The sequence below is a fragment of the Passer domesticus genome, chromosome 3, assembly GCF_036417665.1.
Source record: "Passer domesticus isolate bPasDom1 chromosome 3, bPasDom1.hap1, whole genome shotgun sequence".
NCBI lineage: Eukaryota > Metazoa > Chordata > Aves > Passeriformes > Passeridae > Passer > Passer domesticus.
In genome coordinates this window covers 67,758,077-67,783,708 of record NC_087476.1, presented here as the reverse complement: position 1 = coordinate 67,783,708, position 25,632 = coordinate 67,758,077, and the positions used below count along the sequence as shown (strand labels likewise).

General features: G+C 35.1%; 1 protein-coding gene across 12 annotated transcripts in view; it reads right to left on the bottom strand.

Moving 5' to 3' along the window:
* Window positions 1-25,632, bottom strand: part of RGS7 (regulator of G protein signaling 7) — a 260,123-nt gene that overhangs the window by 120,553 nt on the left and 113,938 nt on the right. For all 12 annotated transcript variants that reach the window (XM_064413717.1, XM_064413710.1, XM_064413713.1 and 9 more), the window contains one exon: window positions 11,460-11,556. In XM_064413717.1, coding sequence (XP_064269787.1) covers window positions 11,460-11,556 — 97 coding nt within the window. The remainder of the gene's footprint in view (window positions 1-11,459; window positions 11,557-25,632) is intronic.

Sequence of the window (25,632 nt, the reverse complement as noted above, 5' to 3'; positions counted from 1 at the left end):
AATGTCCTTCAAAACTGACATCATTCAAATGTTAAGACACACTATTCATATAAAATTCTGCTTCTTCCACAAGAAGTAATGACTCATTCCACATTTAATAATTTATGTACACTGAGGAAATCTTTTCCTATTTTCTGACACGTACATGAATAATCACTGCTCCCAAATAACCCAAACAGATACAGTTTCCCAAAAAATGTAATACTTTTGATCAGAAAGTATAACTCTTGAAGCACTTTGAAACCTTTAAACTGGTAGTGTCTTGTAATGCCATTCCTTCCCTCGTTGAAGAGACTTAATGGTGCCTTCTCTCTTCCCAATGCACTTCCTGTTCAGAAGTCTGTTTCAATTATTCCCTGCAGCTGGGAGCTCACAGGTTCCTTTCCCCTTTCTAAAATCAGGTGGTCCTCTATTTCTCTGTTGGGGCTTTCCAATTAGTACACTAGTTTAAATTTGTTACTCTACCAATTTATTTTGGTTCTACTAAAATACATTTCAAAAGAGTATTTAATGTTCAATTTATTCTCAGTTTTAGCATTTCACTGACAATGGTTTCCCTCTAGCCTCCTAAAATAGCCTGGCTTTCATAGCCTATTAATTGCCCTCTAATGTCTTCCCTACCTAATAACGCAATTCCATTTTAATATAGCTGTGTCCATATAAACTTGTTCAAATGCTTTTTTAAATTTTGCATCCCATCATTAATGATTAGAAATAAAAGGTTTAAGAATAATCAAAAGTGTAATTATATCAGACTAAATCCAAAACTAACTAGGTGACTGTTTGGATTCAACATGGCATATCATCCCTTAGAATAATAGGAGGAGAGTTCTACTAATTGTGACTAAATTACAGCGGTCATTTAACTCACTGCAGAGGTAATTTAGAAGCAGTGTCCTAGACCTCAGTGACATCACATGAAATTAAACAATACATTAGACCATTTAATTCATGCATACTTTACCTTTCTGCTGGTGTGACAGAGCTCAGGACAACCAGTGCTGAATGGTACCTGCTCAGTACACTGGAGCTGTGTTCCCTTTCCCTTGCATTGCTGTCACAAGGAGCTATGACCACCAAATGGAGAGAGATGGATGTCCCTTTGTCTGAGGCTGATTGTTTTTTTTTTATCAAACATGAAGAAATTCATTTTTAGGACAGAGGGAAAAAGTGAGACAAGCTGTACTCTTCTATTTACTTTCAGCAACTGTCCTAGAACAGTAAATTGCCACTATGATCAGTTTTCTGGAAAATAGACTCAATTACTGGCCTTTAAATGGTCTAGAGTTTGGGAACATCATGACTGCTGGAAGTTTCCTTGTACATGTGACACAAAATTAAGATTAGCCTCATAAATCCTGCTTGAGCAACATGACATTCTTTAACACAACCATATTTTCTACCTACTTCCAGTCCAGAGCAACAAACCCATCACTCACACAGAGCAGATGGGGTCCCTCTGCAAATACTGACCATGGTAACCATGCCTTCATGGCTTGTCATTTTAGTACTGATGATAAATTTTTTTACATTATATAATCAACAGCCTGAAAAGATGTAAGTAACAGGCAAGGCCTAAATATTTCTGTAAAACTATATTTGACCTCAGGTACAAAAGCCAAGGAGATGAGTCACTCCACCTCCACCTTTGATTAAGACAGATCCTGATTTGTTCTATTGAACAGATGCTTTTGTAAGTATGAAAGGACTTGATAATTTTTTTTAAAAAAACACCCACTTTAGAACTCAAGTACTAGAAACACAAAAATACTACTACTCAGAAAACAAGTGAATAGAGAACAAAGAAAGTCTATTTTTCTCTAAAGACTATGGAAGAAATGAGAATTCAACTTGATTACTGATTAAAGCAACTAGAAAAATTAGGAGAGGTTAAAAATGTGGGAAGAAAAGCAGAAGGTAGAATTCATGTGATCAAACCATTAACAGGCAGGTTTGGCTCAATGCCTTTTCCCTATTCACAACATATTGCCTGGTCTAGAGATACAGCTCAGAAAACAACTGAGCATTTTACTGTATACTTATTAAGATATGCAATCATCTCTCCATGATAAGTCCAAAACTTACAAGAAGATGATCTTGATGAAAAGGCAAAGTATCTGACATACAGACCTATAGACTCAGTTCTATATGTCTTTAAACTAGTTCCACATTATGGCTGTCTCACTTTTTGTTATAAAATCTCAAAATCTTCTGGTATCAGACAAGCACATGAGTGCTGGTATCCATGAGAGTCTTGCATGCACATATTATGGTAATTGCCTCTGAAAAAAAAATAATGCAAAAAAAGTCCCACGTGTCTGCTTGTACACTCAAGCACTACCAGGCCTTTTAATAAAAAATATTATCTCACAATATGTGTGCTTGGGAAGGAGAGTTTAATGGTAATTTCCCTGCCTTTTTTCTTTCTTTTTTTTTTTTTTTTTTAATATTCTCAGTGCTTTCTCATTAGTTTGGCTTCACTAGCCAAGTCTCGGCAATGACTGTGTCCTCCTTTCCACAACCAAGTCATTCTTTTGGGCCATCTACCTGAATTCTGGAAGAATCCTGGGTTTCTGCTCTGTTCTTCAGACATCAAACTCACCAGCCTGCTCCCTCTGACTTCCTGACAATCACTGCAACAGCTCTGCATCTTTCCTACTGTGGTCTAACCTTTGCTATGGAGAGCTGCGCAGGGAAGCAGCACCTACTCCAGTGATCTTCCGCAAAAGAGGAAACAAGCAAACCAAGAGCATCCCCACTGAGGTCTTGCACCCTTTAAGACAAAAAGGCACAGATGCTGTGTGGCAAGGTACTCAGCAGGAACGCCGGGCTTTGTGCCTCCAAAGCTGCCAACATCCTCTGGCCTCAGGAACTGCTTAAAATGAGGGGTTGGGATCAGAGAAAACATGGCAACTACAGCCAGCTTACGTGCTGGTTTTGTAACATCCATGCTTACTCTCCAACTGCATTGACTAGGAAGTAGGTTTTTAAACAATGAACTCAATTGTTGACCTTTATTATGAAGCTCAGGAGTAAAATAGGCTTTGACAAATGTGTGGAGCATTGTAAGCAACACTCATCGCACATTTGAGCACTCTTATTTCCTGTCAACAAATTGTTCTTGATACCATAATTCCATTTAAAATTATTTTGATAATTTGCAGAAAATCTATTACTGTCAATGGACCCTTTATTTGCATAGTGATAGATTGTCAGTCACAGCATATATGTTTTATGAAGTTACCTTTACTTCCCACGAGGGTGACTTTCTAATTCATGTTACTTTTTTTAAGGAATTTCAGCTGACAGAAAATAGCAGCAGAACTGCTTCAGTATCATGCAAAACTAGCCTATAGATAACTTCAGCAACAACAGAAATATAAACAATTACAATTACTACAATTTATTCCTTGCTTCCTTTTGCAAAGACAAGTCTGCAGTCGTCTGATGCAAGTGCAATGACAATGTCTTTTTCCTCTGGAACCAGCAGAATTAGGAGCTAAATCAAAAGTAATCTTGTAAACCCTGCTAACTTGATTTCTTGCTTAAGGGGCATATTCTCTGGGGAATGATTTTACTTAGTTTGATTATTTTAACTGCTGGCCAACTATATGTATGTGCCTGTAAAAATGGAAGACTGAAATCTGGAAATACAGAACCACTTTCTTTTTGCATAAAGTTTGCTTAAATATTTCAAATTACTTTGAAGAAATAGATTTAAAGACAATAAGATAGAAAATTATGTCCTAAAAAAGAAAAACTGAAATAGAAAGAAATTATCCTTGAAAAGTCACAAAAGGAGTCAATGTTAGACATCATTTAAGATGAAAACGGGACTACTATTACAGACACATGCGTCATCCTAAAGAGAAAAGGAAATTTGCTTACACTGTATTATATCTATCAGGATGCCTGTAAATAATATTGTTATTTGTGCCTGTACCAGCAATACTTATCACACGTCTACGTTGCTTGCTAAATTATAGTTAATAGTTATCATACAACCAAAAACATGCCACCGGACAATAGGGTACAATGCCACATAAATTTAAAGATTAGATATTTTTCAGTGTGTACTCCAAAATATAATTGCATCAATAATTATTGTCTCTGTTTATAAAACAATTACAGTACCTGCTACCTGCTTAACTACAGCATTGCATGCAGAAATTCCTTGTAATTATTTGATTCCATTCTAACTGACAATATATTCAGGACCCAAACCTGCTAACCCATATTCCCACCTTTAGAATTACACTGAACTCTACAAACTGACATTTACAAATCCCATGTACCATTGCAAAGTTTTGATTTTTGGCAAGAGTATGGATACTTTTTGGGACTCAAGGGTTCTGACCTTAGAGGAACCAGATTGGTTTTCTTTTCCTTTTGTCCAAGTGGATGTTCATTTCTGAAATAGTATCCAGAGACAACAAGAGCACAATGAAAGAGATTTCACATTGTGGCAACATTACTAATGCTGAAAAAGGACTTAATGATGGAACTTCATTTGTCTTCAGCTACACACTTCCCATTCTTAACATGAGCTACAAATTTCCCTCCTGTGTCAGAAATTACCGATGGCAGACACAGTACCAACCCTTTCTCCTGAGAAAGCACTTCTCTTCAGCCTTATTCAAATTGCTCTGTGTAAAAATTCCAATGTGATTTAAACATCTTTGCAGTCAGGGAAGTACCTCTTAAAGTGGTCAAGTTAAATAGTTTACTTTGCTCTGCTTCCTAATTAAAACAATTACTTAAAATACACATTTTAACACAATACAGTGAGATAAAATTCTCACTGATACTTATTCCACTTGTTCTAATCATTGCTATGCAGCATTAGTAATATTCATTTTTAAGAGACTTCCAAGAGATAGCAAGGAAAGAAAACCTTTTTCACAGAACTCCTGAATATATTTCCATACATTCACTTGTCATTAGACATAATCTAGTCTTTTCTTCCTACAGGACTTTGTGCATGTAACAGATTTTAGCTAAGCTATCACTACTACAGATGCAGATTATGTCAGCTTAAGGGGGTTTCTGTTAAGATGATATATTATGCACTGCCTCCATGGACAAATACAAATGGCATAAATAAGCATCATACTTATATTTGGATGGGGCTATTTGTTCTGCTTTCTCAAAGTACTATTCACTGTTGCCAATGGAAAACCAGCAAAACACCATTATTAACCAGCGTTAACAGCAGAAAAAATGGCACACTACTGAAATTGAAGCTGTGAAAGATAGTGGAACTTCTGGTAATTTCAGGTTTATGTGAGGCTGATTCAGGGCTCCCTTTTCACCCATTTTCCATTAATGTCACATGTCCAGAGTCCAGAGACTGAGTGTCAAGGGTGCCAAACTAGGCACATTTTTGGCTTTGCTGAATGCAGTAGGCTTTCCCCTGCTCCTCTTAAACATCCTCACACTTCAAAGCTGCAATCCTGTTCCACTTGAAACAGTGGCAAAACCTTACACACAAGGAGATTAGTAAGAAGATGTAGCAAAGGTAGGGAAGTATTTTCTTTATGAAACAACATAGTAGGAAAAGGTAGCAAAAAATTTCTATCACTGATCAACAAGGCCCAGAGCTAATTCTCTGGAAATAGGAGTCTGGGAGGAAGTATGCATTCGGAAAACAAGGTCATTTAATTCAAGCTGCGCATTTTATGTGGACAAACCTCAAAGATGAATGTTCCTAGCAATTTTCCATTTCACAACAAGTGAATAGCTATTGAGGTATTTTTTTCCATCATTGCAGGACTTCTGTACCTACCTCTTTTGCAAATGTCTGTGAAAATAATATTTTCATATTTTAAGGGAACAGAAATTTATGATGATTGTTTTGCACATAGATTACTTTAAAAGACTTTTTAAATGGGCTTTCAGTATATTTCAATTTCCTAGGACAATTTTGCAAAATTGCCTCAGACTTTTTTTTTACTTTATTTCCTTCTTTTTACTAAAGTTCCCAATGGCAATTGCCATTGAATCAAAAAGTAAGCACATGAATAAAATTTTTTGTTTTATTGTTTGGTTAGGAAGAAGCAATAACCTTTAAGTTAGTATTTGTTATTCTGTTTAAAGTAACTTCACATTTTGAAAAGCTTTTCATTCCAACAGTAATTTAATAAAGGTCTGATATTAATACATTTCTTAAAATTAAAATGGAGAGCACAATCATCGTGGAACAGGCTGCCCAGGTAAGTTGTGGCTGCCCCACCCCTGCAAGTATTGAAGGTCAGGCTTGATGGGTCCCTGGGCAACAGGATCTAGTGGGTGGCATCCCTGCCCATAGCAGGGACACTGGAACCAGATAATCTTTAAGATCCCTTCCAACCCAAACAATTCACTTACTCTTACAGAATTATTCTTATTTAATTCTATTATTAAGAATAGGGGAAAGAGTTTTTCCTTTCTTTCTGAGGAGCATTCATCTTATTTGATCCCAGCCCACCACAGCTTGTTCATTCTGCACTTCCCACTGGCAGAGCTGTCACAATCCTGATTTTCTCTAAGATACAAAAGTTCTGTAAAGTTTTAAGCAGCTTAAGATCACCCTCAGTAACCATCCCAGTCATGAGGCCAAGAGAGGCAAACAAACAGAAACAGAAGGTGAAGGGTTGCAGGCAGCACTCAAATATCCACTTTGGTTTTCTGTAAAGTATACAAACCATCACTCATTAATCATTTAATTATGTCAATACTTGGAAATGACTGTGTGTCCAATCTTTGGCTCCACTTAGTCAATCTCTTCTACTCATGATGCTAAAAATCATGAACAAAAATATCCACTCCCAAAAGATTATGAACATTTGAATGCAAATCAGTCACTCTGAAAAAATTACAAATATAAGAGACTGGTGGTATAACTTCAGACAAACTATTCATTTGGGAATAGAGGTTTATTAACTCTTTTTTCCTCAAAATTCTGCTTTGAAAAGTGAAACTCTAAACATGGCAAGTCTCTGCTCCAAACTGCCCATCTGAGAGGGCACAGGAGAGGGACTGATCCAGCTTTTGTCCTTAATGAACTGACAGCAAGCTTTTCATCAAAGCATTTCACTAAGAGTGGAACCTCATCAAGGCAGTGAGCTTGCAGTTTTAACACTGAAGACTTGGTTTGCAAGTCACAAGAGACTCATTTGGCATGAAGAAATCAGCAATGACTCTACTATTAATTCACACTTTAGGACAGTGCAAGAAAAGAGAGATGAAGAAATGGATAGAACAAGAAAGTAGGAACCTGTCATCAACCCAGCATGAGAGACACTGAAGTTAAAAACAAGGTCTATAAAATCCAAGTCTTGGGATCTGGGAATCCTAAATTCTCCAAAATGGTTCATTTACTCCCAAAAATCTCTCAAAAACAGAAAATCCAAAATCCTTTTATTTACCTATAATGCAATATTACTTTGCTCCAAAGGCACCAGATGATCAGTGTTATGCCTTGTGGCTTTTGCTTCTTGTCAAACCACGTAGTAGAGGTTTCTATTTCATTTTGTGCTTCAGGTTGGTAATCTCCAGTCCTGAAGTGGATAAACCAATCAAGCAATTTCACATGCAGCACTGAGAAGTCATCAGATGTTAACAACTCATTACTCAACTGGAAAAGATCAAAACTAATGACAGATGAAACTCCTGTTATTAGTCCCCTGAGTCATCCAATTCTCACTGTACTCCTCATTTTTTTCTGCCTGCCTCTGTATAACAAGCAATACTGATGCAGGTAGCCCCCGTGACTCATTCCTTGGGCTCACCCACCTGCGATTTGCGAGAATGATGAGCGATTACAACACTGCGTTCCTCTGGAGTCTCTCACTACATCTGTCCAGGCTACTGAGACTGCCATTCTGTTTTAACTTGGATTTTTTTATGTTCAAACACATCAATTCTTTAATTTTTTTACGAAGTAAACTGCTACTGGTAATTAATTGTTATATTAATACATTTGCTAATCAAAATGCAATATCTCATTATTTTCATGATTTCCCAGGTAAAAGGGAAATAAGCATTTTCTGACATCAAGAAAAGCATTTAACAAAAAGTAGATGCAATAATTGCAAACATTTAACAAAAAATGGATGTAATAACTGCAATAATCTTTCTAAAAAATGGGAAAACAATATTAATGTGGAAAAGATACTATATCAGCTTCAACTACAGGAATGAGAAAAAAAGCTAAAGACTTCACATGGGTCATATATTCCAGTGAAAGGTAAATTAATGTTTTCATTTTCTCTTTAACACAGGAGATGCTAAAAACACACCTTTCTACTGATCTCCTTCTATTTTTGTCAGTTCAAGCTGTGACTACATTCCAAGATCAATGAGCCCTGCATCAGAAACACCCAGTAATAACAAGTATGAGCATGTTTTTCTTGCAAAGTTTTTATTCTCCCTCTGTGTGTATTCTTTAACTAAACTTACACTTCTCAATAGTTCTCCCTGCTCCTTAATAAAAATGCTCATGTTCCACACTCAAGCTTACACACCACTCAACTGGCACATTCTCCACAGATTTCATCAGCAAGCTCACCCAAGTATTGCACACTTTAAAGTCTTATGAAGAATCACACTGATATTCCTTAATGACCACAAGACATAGCTACATCTTCTTAATGAAATATTATTGTTCTGATTAGCTTATGAACCTTTCAGCTCTAGGACTGGGTAAACCACCCACACCACCTCACAAAGACTTCCAAAACAAACCCTCAACTATTGATTTATCAGTAAACTCTGAATGATTCCTTCTGCTTCAAAGTGAACAATAAATCTTTGGCACTTTCTTGTACCACTCCTTAGCAAAAATAAAAATTATATTTTAGAGCTTCCTGTAATCTTATGATTCATATGTCAGAGTTCCTAAATTCATCATTTCAAGCAGGTTTTTTTTATCCATTTCCAGGTCTAAAGGTGAACCATGGACCAGGAAAATCACGTCCTCTTTATTCTTAATAAAGAATGCACATGACAACCTTCATGCAATCATTACTGCTGACCAGCAAGATGTCTATATACATTATCTTATTTACTCCTCCAAAACATTTCAAAAACATGAAGACAAAAATAGTATGTCCTTCCTTTGTTCATCAAAATGCACATAGAAAGTGCAAAATCTCCTGTCTACATTTTCCCTTTGAGCCTTGAAAGTTTCAAATTTTTATTTGCTTTCTATGAATGTATAGAATATATGCAACATAAAGCAAAATTATTCCTCATCTTTTCAAAATTTCATAAAGTGGACGAATCTTTAATTTAGGATTAGATTTTTCTGAAGAAGAAAAATCTGTATAGTGTATAGGGAAATATCTGTATTTCAAATATTTCTCTCTGTTGATATTTTACTTGTGAAAACATTTCAGGAATGACTCAGTAAATGAGATAGTATGGTTACATCATCCTATTTATTACAATCACAACATTCTATGAAATTCAAATACCACTCCTCAGGCTGATTTTGCTAATGCAGTCATCTTTAGAGATGGTCAATAATTCAGCAATAAAAATTTGCTCTTTCAACTAGTTTCTGACTTGCTGATTTTAGAAGAAATACTATTATCACATAAGACCCTATTCCTACAGACAATTTATGGGCATCCCTAGCTTTTACATGTTGTTTAAAGGACTCGTAGAGTCTTTCATAAGTGCTTGAAGGAACATGATTTCACTGCGGTAGAGTTTTCCTTTTTGCTTCTCCCCATAAAAAAAACCACCAAACAGTTGCAAAGCTCCAGTATTTATGGGGCTTAGTCCAGGACAGAGGGTGTGTAGGAGACATCTTTTGCACAGACACACACAACACACACACACATATATGTATATTCAAAATATATGAGCATATAAGTATATATCTATATATATACGTAGAGAACATCTACTTTGATGCTTTTGAGGGTATTAACAGTACTATAAGTTTTTGTAAAATATATTTCCATTATTGTCGTCATGACCCTTAGTCAATATTCCCATGTCTCCCAGAAATCAACAGATTAGAGTTAAGCTGGTATTTGTTTGCTACATATACAAACTCCTAGCACATTAAATGAAATTAGTGACTTAGGACAGAGTTGAAGCTTTCAGATTCCATTCAGGATGGAGAACTGACAGGAAAGTAGAATAATTGAACTGAAATGACAGTTATGCTGTTCTGGTGGGAGTTTCAGTCATGTGTAGCAAAAATTACTGGTACTCCCTGGTATTTGACAGAGAAAATCAGAAAAGAGGAAAAAAAATGAACTATCCTGTGATTTTTACTTCCCTCTGAAGCTAATAAAGTTGATAGAAAAGTTGGTATATCAGTAACAGCTATAACTGTATACATATTCTAACTCAACCTTTAAAAGTACGATGCCTATTCCAGTTGAAAAAAAAAGTCATTTTGCTCAGTCTGGTCAGTCTAGTTTGAAATCTATTATACACAAGTTAAGGCAGAGATTAACAATGAATTCTTGATGCATTCTTCAATTAGATGCCATGCTGCACTAACTCATGGCAAAATAAAGGTCCATTCTCCAGAGGCTATTTTTTGTCTAAGTTTCTAAAATCTAAAATTAATTTTCTAAAATCAGGAAGTCATTTCATTCACTCTTAAGACTCTATCCTTCTTTATGACAGGATTATTCACTATAAAAAAAATTCAAAGGTTGAAAATTAAAATATAGAATTTTTCTTGATGTTCTGGACCACAGAAACTTGAATAACACTTTCTGTATAAGGATACACTCTTACAGATTACGGAAAAATTAGATTCAACAATGGCATCTATTTCAAAGGAACTCAATACTCACTGGAGTACATAGCCACATACACAAATGCATAAATTGTCATAAAACTAGGTAAATATCAGAGTAACTATATGCTAATTAATTAATAAATAGACAGAATTTTGTGCCTATGACTGTGCTGACCTGACCAGCTATAGAGTTTACAGTTGTCTTGCAAATCACCACAAAGATCTCAGCCTTAGTTTCACAAGCTCAGGTACTGGGCTGCAGAAGCAGGTCATGAACGTTGTAGTAAATGTCACAGCCCCTGATCAGCACCATTTGCAGAGTGTGGTGATGATTTTTCTTTTGTTCTGCTGCTATGAAATTTCTTACCTTCATGTACTGGCCAATACACTAAATTCATACTTGCTATAGAATCTGGCTGAAAACCAGACCACCTGCCATAAAAATACTGCCAGTTTGAGATGATTCGCTTTTTGTAGTAAATTAAGTATTCCCTTCACCTAATTTTCAGATAAAAGTATCTCTTTGTAAACCTACTCCAATCTGAGAGAAACATCAAAGTCTTCTATAATTAAACTATTCAAAGGATAAATAATGTCTCTTCCAGACCAGATGACTGTGAATTCTCAACAGTACTTATTTAAAAGTGTTTCCCACTAGACCATCCCCTTACATAAAATTTTAAAATAGTATGAAATTCACTTTGAGTCTTACCAGAAAAGACACTGGGAATCTTGGAAAGAAAACTTTTCACTGTTCGAATAGGAATCCCATTTTTCTCATCTTGCATGCGGGCTATGACATCTTCCATCTAAATAGAGAAATAAAAAACAAATTTAAAAATAAAAAGAATAAATAAATCCATAATTATTTCCTAAAGTAAATTGCCAATAAATCCTAGATAAATCTCTCAGAATGACAGGTCCCCTCTTTCTATTTCTCTTTTTAGTTTATATTCTATAATTTCATTGAACAGGCTAAAACTGCAAGTAATTTATTCATGAGAAACAGTAGAAAACATGTATTCAAGGACACTTGAGAAAGAAACAGCAACTCAGAACAACTTAGTTAAAGTTAGATTTAGTTAAAGTACCTAAAAAAACTTGTCAAAAACCATTGTTGGATATTAAACCTCATGTTTTGATTGTTTCAATGATATTGTACCACATATAAAAGTAAAATAGACACATACTGGCTTTTAGGGGACTGATAGAGTTCTCAAATAGAATTTTCAAAACAAAGTAGAGCTTTTAAGTTCAAAACTAAAATTCCTTCTTTTGTTTTGAGAAGGGGGAAAAAATAAAACATGTTGTAATTCCTGGAGACAGCAGAGCCAAAAACCTAAGATTTCTTTGTAGGTAATAAGGGAGGGGGTAAAAAAAAATTCTGATTTTTTAATGTATATATTTTTACATTGGCTCAGTTTTCCAGATCAATTCTTAGGCTAATTTGGACCATACATTTTATAAATTGTGCCCAACTCAAAGGTTTACTTTCCTATGAACTATGACCAGAAAACTTTCACTGGAAAAAAAGAATATTTAAGTACAGTCACTGGCTTACAAGGCCAGTGTTTCTTTTTCCCATTTCAGAATTTAAGTTTACAGATTTCATAATTTCTGTCTTTCTTTCTTTGAATATCTAGCTTCACAAAATGTTCAATGTAACTATAATGAAATTAATTACAGCTATTCTTTCTTTTTTCTTAAATCACCAACATTCTCCGTATGAACAACTCTGTGTTACAGGGCCTTTTATACTCTTTTATTATTCAAAGTTCAAAAAAAAATTTTGTATTTCACTTCTTTATCCCTAATAGATTCCCAAAAACTTCATTAAAATTTGTGGCTGGGCTGTGCTGTGGCAACAGAGTAACAGACAAACTTCTGTCATACCCCTTTTCCCCCTAAAGTCAGATGTCCCACATTAGCAAATAGCAAACCAGCATGGGGCACAGGTGTGCTTTAATTGGCCCAGTAAGGCAGTTATACAGAGCCAGGAAAGCAAACAGCATTTGGGGTCACCAGGGCCGTACTTGGGATAAAGAACAAAAATCCATACCGAAAAAAAGAAAGTTATTTAGCTTGACTGCTCATGAAAAAGCTATTTATACATAGAGTGTCTGGAGGTTCCCATGTTCCATGTTTTTATAGATCACATATTAACAACCTAAGGAATACAAATCCAATGTCATTGTCCAAATTAAAAAGTAAACACAAAAAGTAAATATTATTTGCAAGGTGTGAAAACGAAGTCTACTGTTCAGAATTAAGCAATGTGCAAAATGTAACAGAAGAAAAGAACCAATTTTCATCTGACATGGAATTTAATTATTTAAATAGAAAAGGCTATTAATAGAAAATTGTCAAGCATATCGATGTTTATCAGCCATTGTCTGTGAAATGGCATGTGTCCCTACATTTTTTATCCACATGGTAACTGAAGGTTTGTATCAACTCCTTCCAAATTCTGTTGGTAAGCTGTCTTATTTTGCCCCTAAGTGAACAGGTCACTCAAATTCAAGTATATATTTTTGCTGATCATATGTGGTGATAAATTACACACATATAGAGTAAGCTTGTGAGAATATTGCTAGAACCACAGAGTGAATAATGTATATTACACTAGGAAAAAGTACACAATTTGTACATAAGGCAACAAACTAAAGGACTTATTTGCAATATAATAAGGATTGCTACAAGCACAGGTCACACTTCTCAAACATAGCATTACAGGTAGAGAGATGCAGTTACTGCTTGCTCAAGAACACATGAGTGCAAATGTTAAATGCCCAGTGCTGTCAGTAGTCAGTCTTTTGAGAGTACATGGAAGAAATTGACAACTGACATTTACATATGGTTTCCTAAACTTTCATCACAGACAGGATTGAATCTAAACAGGATAAAATCTAACTCTGAGAGAGACTGAAACTCCGGGAGAGTCCTCTGGTTTTGATTAGCAAAGTGAACTCGAGGGTGTCTGCACTGCAAAATTACACCTTTCCCTTTATATCAAGCTGATATTAACATTCTGTGTCAGGCATGAATTTTGTCTGTGCAAAAGGCAGCTCACACTGCAGACAGCATTATTGGGAACTGCCTGGATAACTCAGTGAGCAAAGATTACCTCCTAAGTGAGCAGGAACATTCTGAACACACACACACAACAGCAGTCCACTAATTAGATACAGTTGACCTCTTGCATGGAAATCTAAGTTACTTGTGGTTTGTGGTTATCTTAAATCTTAAGCATAAGAACTCTAGAAAATTAAGGGAAATTTAAAAGAAAAAAAGTTTAAATTAAAGATTCAAACCTATCCAATCTAATATATGCATGAACATAGTTTAACTTTCAAAATATGCAGTTGCTGCTTCTGTTACAACTGCTTTAAATTCAGCAAATATATAACCTCTTCCACTGAAAAGTATCAAACTTAATTATATTTGGGAAGCAGCAGTCAAGGCTCTCCTCTGTCGTTCATCCACAATGACCTAAGACAATGAAAAGGGCAGAATATTTTAATTAGGATGATGAAAGAAATTCTTAATCTAATTTTGCTCAAGAAGCCTAATCTGGGAAACACATGCTGCTGCCTGATATAATAATTTGCCTTCCTGATGTATCATTGTTTGTTTCTGAGTCACCTGACCCAATGCTCAAAAATGAAATAGAAGCTTCTTCATTTCACCTCAGAAATAAACTTTTTTCTATTCATATGCTCTTACCTGGCTAAACCTGTCTGGCACTTGTCTTGCAGTTAAGAGTGATCCCAAAACCCTAGCAGGTCTCCATTCCCTGTGTGGGTCTTTAAACTGGGTCAGGCCTTGGCTGGGCCTCACCAATGAGGACCGCCTCAATTTATTGAAAGGGGACAGAGAGCGGCTTCTCCCAGAGAACTGAGCCCAGAGGCAAAAACCACCCTCCAAAAAGTGCAGAAAGCTTTGTCCAAGAGGCAGGCTCGTTGTTATCAGCCCGAGCTGCCTTTCCAATTCATTGTTTTAGGAAAGTTACCACACATACACAGGTTGATATTCCAGTGGTTTGAAGAGCAGAAAGTTTCACTTTTAATCATAGAATGGGGTTTTCTGTCCCATCAGCGATCCAAAACCATCACACAGCCACAGGAGCTGATAGCTCATCTGGTCCAGAAGGCCAGGGTAAGACTGCATGAGCTGGCTGGTTGTGACTTTCAGTGTATTCACCTCCCGGTTAAACTCTCTAAGGAGGGAAGGAACTCTCCCGAGAGGTTGACCAAGGAGATGCTCGAGCACCTGCTCCAGAGCAACGCCAGTCTCCAGCTATGTCTGGACAGCTACAGTGGACAGGTGTCAGTCCACACCCCATCACACAAACCATTTAACAAGGAATTCCACCTCATTGCTCCTGAGATCAGGGGTCATAGGCCACTCAAGGCGCTTACAGTGCTCACTGATGCAACCCACAAGTCGGTGATGACTTGGAGAAATCCCCAGATTGCAGTGGGATCCTTTTAAATCCTAAACATTCTCAAGTAACTCAAACAAACCCCCAAATAATTTGTCTCCTGATCACTCTGCAAATGAAGGTCAATCTTGAGAAGAGGAAGTTGTATAAGCATATATTTTACTTTTTCAGTCATCATTATACGTCATTAACTGGAAAGCATAGCTAGAAAGGCATTTCAGTGCAGCACAGATCCTACAGAAAGCTTTCTAAATAAACACCTTCTTCAAAAGAGGTGCCATTTTTTTACCAGTGAGGTAATTCCAATCCTCACAAAAACTCTCTAAACTTCTGATGCATAGACAAATCAGAACAAACTTACAGTATTAATATTTAAGACTTCACTTGTCTCCTTGTGAAGATAATTTGCAGCCTTCATCTTGACACGTAAAAACTGTGAAATCTATTTCAAAGCCTGACTCTATGACAACAGTGACAATGCATCTTCTTTAAAGCAAAAAGAAGGAGATAATATCCTGCAATAGAAGGGTTACAGGATACAGGAGCTATTGAACAACGACAACTGAGTTTGCTCTGAACACCCTGGGAGCTAGGCATGCCCAACTCGCCCCAGGAGCAGAACCAGTGGAGGTCTTGACAACACCACCAGGGGCAGTATCCTTTAGCTACTTACAGCTAGGTTAAAGGAATACAGCTCCTAAGAACAGAATTTTTATGGTTCCTCGCTGCCACTGGGCCATGTGGTTTGTGGGGAAAACCCTGATCTTTAAACTTCCAAATCTAAATAATAATTTTGTTGCTGCTCATCTCACATAATGCAAAAATTATCAACTTGAACCACACTTCAGCATCACTGCGTCTTAAGAACTGATTTTGGTTTGGGTTTTCTTTTTATTATTAATTCAAACACAACAAAAGTGAAAAACAAAACGCTTGTTAGTGCAGGAAAAGAGTTTTTCCTTCCACTAAAACTGAGCCTAAATCAACTCCATCCATAAAGATTATCACTAGACACAAGAATACTAGAAAAAGTAATTTATCTGGAAATAAGCTAGTTCAAGAGATACGTGGTAAATACTTGAAGCCTTGGCCTACTTACATATACACAAATGCGTTACTTTAAGTTTCGTCCCTTAAAAATAAATAAATTCTGTTCCAGGGAATTAAGATTATACTCAGGAATACCAAAATAAAATAAGCATTATTTTATACTCGGTTATCATGCATTAGAACAGGGATTGCTCTTACATTGAGTGTACTCGGGTCCACCCACACTACAGCTTTCTTCATTTTGCTAAAATCTTTTTTCTCCTTTTACACAAATGCAGGAGTGGAATAGCCCAGTGGAACTAGCTAAAAACCTGATCCAAACTTCTTAAAAAGTACAAAGAGTCACAGCATATTTCTTACAGTATGCAACGTTTCCTCAGACATTTTCTCCCCTGTCTACTTTAACACTTCACAGAGTCCAAGGTCATTAGTGCAGCTGGCCAGAAAGTTGGAGGAAATTTTCCTCAGCCTTTCCCCTGTGCAGAGATGTACACCAAGCAACATGGGCTGAACAAAACTTGCAGGGTAGGAGACAGATACAAGGTTCTTTACAAAGTAAGGGCCACTTTTCTTCTGACAGTTTGTACAGGCAAACTGGTCGCCAGATCAAATCAGTAAGAAATAACCTTGAAGGTGGAAAAAGAAGGTTAATGGGAGACCTTCAGTTTATGAAGGAAAGTCACCAAAGTAAAATAAACAATCTCAGTTTAAGAATGCTGACAACTCTTTTTCTAAATCAAATGTATAGAAACAGTTTAGCATCTTCATTTAATTTTAGCATTTTCCATTTAATACAGAATTGGATTATTTCAACTCTTTATTCCCTACTTGGTATGAAAACCAAGTTTGAAACATTCAGAAGTTCAGAAAAGTACCTTTAGATTTTTGACTAAAATACAGTGCTGAAAGGTGGCTTGAAACATGCAAGACTAACCAAACTGCTAATGAAAGTCATGCACGAAGTCACAGAGCTTGCTGATATAAAAGCAGTCAGTCACGCGTTTTCTAAGACAGCAATGTTGCAGCTCTGGTCTACCAACACAGGAAACAGCCCTAGGTACTCTCTGATGAACATTAAATTATAGAATAACTTAATTAAAAGAATACAAGAATGACTGGTCTCATTCTTTTTAGAGTCTCTATTTGCTGAAATAATTATTTGACATCATAAAATCAAATGACAAACCAACACAAAAGTTTCCAACCGTATTACATAGATGCATTGGAGATAGTTTGAAGAGCCTAATTTTCTACATATACCTATAACGCTGGCACTTCTGCCTCATGTTTCTTTCCTTCTATATATGAAGATACTGGTGTGAGCAAATAGTTCATACTCTGTCCCTAAACAGAATATCTGCGGAGAGGAAAAGATGTTCTGACTTCACAAGTACCACAAAGATCTATGTTGAGTCATTATCTTAAGGCTTAATTTGTAGTTGTCAATGTGAATTTCTAATTAAGATTCAAATTTATTTTCCCTAATTATCCATACTGTTTCAGATTCAACATACATATCATGTTTCAGACTGGTTGTAAAACAAGAGTGGTACTACATATATAAGCCTGTGCTTACATTAAATGAGCACAGGGCAAACCTTTGTCATTTATTAATAATTAAGGCTATTTTGAATTTATTTGAAAATTGATGTCAGTTCTTTGCAATTATTTTTGAGGCCTAATTAAATGAGCAGTCCCACTGGGCTTCTCCTTACTATCAATCCTGTATGTTCATCACTGAACTTACAAAAATAAGATAGGCTCTGCACACTTTGCTGATTTAAAACTGTGGGTTTTAATGACTATTTTAAGCATGATCTTGTCTTATTCACGTAACTAAAATGCTGACTCATCAAAACCAGCATTTCATTTAAAAGGTTCTTGTAGTTTAATACAAACCATACAAGGAGTTCTTGTGCTTTTCAAATACCTATTATAATACTTTTTGAAAGAAGGACAACTTGAAAGCATACTTTGAGCTCCTGTCATTAACCGGTAATCATGTGGCCTGTTTGGAAGCTAAAGCTGTGAGTAATCCCTAGGTAAAGATTGAATGAAGGGTAATCCCATCACAAGAAACTGTACGATATGGAGTGGAAAATGCTGGAGATACTAAACAGTACATTCTGTAGGTAGCAACTTATGCCAATAAGTAACTCCCTTTTCTCCTAAGGACTGCTAGGCTTGAGTTCATGGTTTGATGCACCACTCTTTTTCTTGACTTCATACACTGGGTAAACAGAACTTTCTATTTCCTCCATCATTCTGCAGTTATTTATCACTGTTCTTACTTTGGATATGCTGATATGGAAAAAAAAAAGAAGTTCTTCTTCATTCTATTTCAGAAAAATACAGAAAAATAGTGCGAGTTTTCTTGTATCCCTGCAATTTTTTTGAGAACTCAGTGTGTCAGAACACTGCCAACAAACCTCTAACACTGCAAGGGATATTACTCTTACTCTTTTCAATTAAATTTTTATGTCACCTAAGAATCTTACATCTGGATATATAAGACATACACCCAGTTCACTGAATGTATATCAATACTCTATAGCTGGACTGCAAAGAGCAGACTGAAGTAGTTGCCAGAAACAACTCAACTGGCATTACAGAAAGATCATATAACTTTGGAGGAATATATCACACTGATTCAGCTTTGAAATCAAGAAAAGCTTATAGAAAATGCTATACTAAGTCTAAGAAAAATCAGGCAGCTGGAAATTCCAGCTCCCCAGCCCTCATGAAAATGCAACTTCAAACAACAAAAATATCTCTTAAGCAAGAAAAAAGGTCATTATTTTTAATTAACCACTTACTAAATAATTCAGATATTATTTTAATTTTTTTCCATAGTACTAATACTTCATAATTTACTTTTACTCTGGCCAATAAGCATTTTCTATATTTAGTCAATGTCAGAATCAGATACAGAACATATAAAAGCTATGAACTGATGTAAAAACTACTACTTGAACTAAATGGTTCTTATGTTTACATTCCAGATAGATAAAGAAAAGCATTTCATTTTATTTACCTGGTTTTTTTGGAAGTTAGAAACTATTAATGAGAATTAATTAAAAAGACACATTTCTCAAATCTTGAATGTTACTGTTGCACAACAAAACCAGAGAGAGCTTACCCAAAGGAGTTAAAAAACGCATCCAGATGGTGAAATTTCAAAAGCACCTAAGTCAATGATAATTTTGGAAACTGCATTTGTGCTTTCAGTAAAATAATTATTTCCATCACATGTATGAAATTTTGTTTGGAATGACAGAGGAAAGAGAAGCATCACTATGGACACCTCAGAAGAAAACATCTTGATGAAGAAGGTCTTCGTGAAAGACTGCTTTTATTAATAGAGAGATGTCTGCAAAAATACATCATTCAGAAGAAAATATACATTTTTAAAGCACCTAAACCTTAAATAATTTTTATGAATCTGTCAGGCCAAGATCTGGGCTTCTAGAATGTGCTACCAGAGATAGAAATAACATTTCTTAGGCAAAATACAAATTTTTAAAACTACAGTCTTTCAAAGCCAAGCTGTTTCCTGGATTGTACAATCATTTGTAATATGATGGTCCTGACGCTAAAAGTGTCCTGTACTTTTCAGAAACAGAGAAGTTCAGTGGAAACCTGATCTCTGAAATCCCAAATGGACCTTCAAACACAATATTACAAAAGTGGTCCAAATGTTTGATTTTTTTTTTTCCAAAAAAGAAGAAAAATAAAATTTCAAAACTCAACAGAAAAAAAAAAAAAGTCAAAGCACAGATTCTGGTCAGGCTGGGATTTAAAAGAAGAAAACAGATGCAGACATTTTCATAAGAGATGGGAAATAATGAAATTAGTTAGCTTATACATAGGTAACTCAGATACAAAAATGAATTGTAGCCAACAGCACATTTTGCCCTCACAAAAAGCAGTCATAAAAATATTAGCTATAACAGAGTTATGATGTATTCATCCACTTAACAAAAAAAGTGATATTCCTCTGGAGAACACTTACATTTACTCCAAAATATTGCCTTTTAATTCTGAAGTCTGAAAAACAGATTTGTTTTTCTCTAAATTGGTACATCTTTCTTATGTCATCTGTTACTAATGGTTTTAAATCTAAATTTGTCTGGTTGGAATCTCTTTTCCTCACTTGTCAGATGATCCCAAACATTATAAGCCACATCACAGAAGCAGATCATTTTAGAAGAAGGTACTGTTGACCAAGGATGAAACCTTTCTTAAGAAGTACAATATCATTATCCTTCAAATACTGATGAGCAAAAAATTAATTATCAGAAATGTTTCAAATTACACTGACAGAACTAACATTTCAGGGTAAATGATAAGTATTTTGGTGATTTCTGCATTGCTCTCTGCTCTGTGGTGGGGGAAGACTGAAGGAGGCAAGCTGATATTCTGTTAATATTTCAGCACCTGGAGAAGAGAAATACTGCATAAAAAGTTAATTTCTAGTCTCTTGGTCCTTGAAATTGCTCTGAGTCATTAAACTCCATTAAATACAGAAGTAAAACTGGTACCATCAAAATAAATTTTTACAAGTGACTATTAAATCATGTTCTTGTAAAAAAAAAGGTTCTTAATTTTATTACAGTATGGAAAGCTTTCAGTATCAATTCTATCTGGCATTTAAAAAATAGGCAGCTGATGTAATACAGTAATGTAGCATTATATGACAGATGGACTGGTTTCACAGTAGTCTGTTCACCCTCTGTTACACAACTTACTTGAAAACAAATATTTTATTCTTACCTAATCTGAATAGACAGTGGTGGATGTTCTGCCTATGTCAATTCTAAAAGCATGTTGAATTCACCCATTTTTACTTAAAGAACAATGTAAAAGAAATGAAAACAAATGAAATACTGAACTATTGATCTGCCAAGTGAACAATACAGACAATTAATGGATAAAATCCATAGAAAACACAATCATAGTGCATTCCCTATGCAATTTATAAAAAAAAAAAAATCAAGACGAGTATCAAAATAAATGAACCAGAACATTTACACCTTTTTATAACAAAAATTTAGCTACCAGCATCCCAATAACACCAGTACATTTTCCCTCCTTATTAAAAGTCTTATCATCATCTCCCCTTCGAGCCAGCAGAAGCTCCAGGCCTGATCATCTTTTTACTCCTCTTGAGAAGATCACACAAACTCTAGCACTACTTTTCATGCTAAAAAGCAAAATTATTTTATGTAGCTCTTGCTAGTAGCAATTCAGGAGCTGTAGTGCAAACTATAGGCTTATGTAAGACAAGCAATGCATACAAATATTAGTCTAGTCTTCAGAGACAAATATCATGCATTTCTACATGTCAAGGAAATTTTTTCATCTCCTATTGACTACACAAATTAGTCAAGCTTTTCATACAGCAGAACATTAGAATTTAAGACAAATAGGTCATAGGTCTTCTTACTCAGCAAAGACTAATAAAAAATAAGTTCTACATGCATTTAAAAACAAAAACATTGGAGTGAATTTATATGGAAATAAACAGGTTTTTCTGAATTGTTTTTTACAGTTTTAAAATGTATTTTAATTTGATTGTGGAAAAACACCCAAACAAAATATGAGTATTTGCTATGAAATAAAATTATAAAATGTAATTTAAATAATGACATTTTGCAAAGAATTCCAAAACTGCCACTATTTTATTTATAATTTCTCAGCATCTCCAGAATTATTCCTGTATAGGATTCTAACTGTATCAGGCAGACTTTAAGACAAATTTAAAATCTTATTTTCCTAAAATAGAGGAAATGTTTCTATAGCATTTACAAAATCCTGACATTCTTCTAAAAATTACCAAAGTCATAGAAAAATAACTTGATTAACAGAATGCAGCCCATTGTTTCCTTTAGGAGTTATTTGGAAGAAGAGAGTAAGAATTTGCATATGGATTTTTGATTCTACAAAATGAACAGGCAAAACAGAAATGTAAGTTCCTTATTTGCAAATGAAAGCTAAGTTGGCCATACTCTTTGATCAAAGTAGGCTTTCACAGGAGTTTTCTTAAAAGAAATCACTGCTAAAGAGCAGTAATGCCAGTCCACACCTGTGTCCACTGTACACAGTTACCTTACAAACACACAAGCCAAGACTTCTTGCCTTCATCGCTTATAATTAAATTTACCTGATTCTTTCTCCACCATTGAAAAAGGACACAATTTGTTTTCAATCCCACTCTAAATCACTGTATTTCCACAAGGATCCTCTGCCATGTAATGGTTTGGGAGCAACCTAGCACTTAAACTGTTTGTATACATTAAGGCTGAAATTTTCTAAGAAAATGGAAGCAACTAAACACCTAACTCATTAAAAACCAGTGAACTAACATATCAAATGACAGTGGGTGACACAGTGTGCATGTTCCAGTACTTTTTGAAATAGGACCCCATTCCAATGTGACATTTCCCAATTTATATTTTGACTGGCTGCAGCATAATTAGGAAAAGCAGAACATTTTATGTTACTTCCTTTCAGTTGTATGCAGCAACTGTATCAGCTCTAGCACTCCACTGGACTTGGACTGAAGGAATTAAAGAAATTTAAAATTACTATGTGCCTTTGTCTTAATTAATTTTTCTCTGTTTTAAAAACATGAATTTTTCTTATGAATTCATGTTATATTTCCTCAGAAAAACCAATCATACAAAAATCTCCTTTGGAATAAAGAAAGCAGAAAAGGCTATCTTGCCATCAGAACACTGGAGCTTTTGAATTCTCGTGATTTAGACACTTAAAAGCAAATCAGGTCTGGATGTTCTGTACTTGTCCAATTTAGTCATAGTTTGACATTTACAGTATCTACATTTTATTTTCCTTTGCAGTCATTTTCCTTTTGATTAGAAACATTCTATGTCTTTATTGTCAAATCACATTTGTGCCACAAAAGAAAGTAGAGCAGCAGTCGTTAACAGATTTGAAATATGTGAGCTCTGAGAATTGTGAATAATGGCTATAAAACCATTTCTTTATTCTATCTGATACACCATTGGCGAAGGAGATTTTCTTTTGTTATAAACAAGTTTTGGTATCCACATACTACTATAGGTATGCAATGACATTAGAAAAGTATTAAAATCAGACACACTCTAACTTAAGAACCAAAAAAGGAAATGTATCTGAGCAAATTAAAATTTAAAAACATAAAACCAGAAGAAACAAGAATTAAAGGCCACAAATTCATTTCTGAAATTATTTTTCACCCTAGGAAAAAAATACGCATTCTGTAATTCTTTCCTGCAGTGTTTTGCGTATTTTATTTGCCAGAAAGACAAACTCATTCCAGTTACTTGGTGCAGTGAGCAATATATATGACGTAATGCTCAGTGGAAGTTTGAATACCACAGCCACCTTCCTGTCAGCTTTTTTGTAGAGGTTGACAAGACTTTCTCAACTCAGCCTCAAATCTCTCAACTGATCTGTAGTTGGATAATTTTAATACTTGGAAAAGTTAGAATCTCTGTAATAGATCCAGTTGGATCAAACTCTTAGCATGAATGGGATCAATTTTCATACAAAGTTACTTTCAGAACAGAACAGCTTGATTGCAAGAAAGCCATTTCTCACTTGGAAAATCACAAGTCTTTTGAAAGATATTTTCTCCATCATGAGTTTATCTGTTTTACCAGTTTAAAGGATAGAAAGTAACCACGTTTATCAACTGAATCACTACTTCAGTTAATCCTGTATGGTTGTTAGGAAATTTAGCATGACCTGCCTTATACTGCAAATAGATATGAAAAATTGCTAGAAGAAATTAGACTCTTCCTTAAAAAACCCGATATTTTCCTATACAGTGTGATTACTCTGAAAGAAATTTCCACAGTAATAAATTAAAATATAAATAGAGGTAGTCCTTAAGCACCTACATCTTCCAAGCAGAAACAAGAGATTCCTACTTTTGGCTGAAAAGCGGTAATACATTAGACAACAAGTCATTACTTGGAAAAATTAAGGGGCTGCAGATGTTGTGTACAAATACAGAAAACCCTAATTCCGTTCTTTTAAATGGCTTCAAATAAGGTCAGAGAAAAGTAAAATACCCACACACAGATGAGATTCCTCTGGCATTTGGAAAAACACAGCTAGTTACATTTAGCACAGGAGTCATTTAATGAGGACTTGAGAATCCTTGGTTTTCTTCTACACTTTGCTACCAACTGACCTTTGGCAAGTCACTGTAACCTCTAGTGGCTGGGAAATATGAAAGACAACTAAGGAAACAAACATTAAATAATAAACTTTCTAAAGTTTTTGTTGTGCTGGAGCATTGTAATGCTAGATAAAATTAAAGCATACAGATTTTAAAACAGACTGGAGTTTCTTTCTGTTCCGGAAAGCTGCAGAGCCCTGACATTTTTTCCCACCCTATGTCTTCTCAGAGACATAAATCAAAGCCTACTGTAGTCAGTGAAGGCATTTCCTTTGATATTTTGGGAATAAATATTCGCATCAGTAGGTATTGGGCTTCTGAATATTAAGTACTTCATGACTGTCACATCATATGTCCTCCTTTTCTATCAAAAGCTGAACTATTTATAAGGTTCCAGAAATTAAGTTAAAGATGTTGCTTTCCGTACACAAAACCACAAAACTATTTCTGTATGGTCCCCCCTTACAACTAGTTTAACCTCTTAGATGTTGATGTCTTGAATTAATTTAATATATTAAACTTAACTGAGAAGTTTATTATTCTAAAGGAGAATGTTTAGAGACATATTTGTTTATTGTATGCCTGTTTGTTCCGTCATTACCTTATCATACCCTGTTGAGGTACATGATGTTGTAAGAGAAACATAAGGATTAACTTGTACACTGAAATAGTTTTAAAACGCTTTTATGTGTTAGACAAAGCAGAAAGGGAGGAGGGAATCACAAGGAGAGCAAAGGAAAGATCCACATTCATTATCTTTTCATCTCCTTTGAAACTGTGTAGATTGTATTTTAGTGAATGGTCATCATACACTCCCCTACCAGGATTTATTTTTTCATACAAAATCCTACTTAAAGATAATTAGATAGGATCTTTGAAGCCTAACACATTCATTCCTAAGAAGTAGTCCTTTCTCCATACCAAAATAATTGTGAGCATGTCTTAAAAAAATTTGATGCAAATTGGCTTTCTTGGACATTGTATTGGTTTTAGATTTCTTATCAAACCATAGACCTAAAATTCTAATATTTTTGTTGTATTTATGAATCCACACAGTAATCATGTGCACATTTAACTGTACTTTCCAAATAAAATACATGCAAGAAATCCCCAGACACAGAAAGTCCATTAGGAATAATTATGAGATCAGTTTGACCCAAAAATGAGACAGTTATGGTTTTCTTTATTTCCTTTTCTTATTATGTC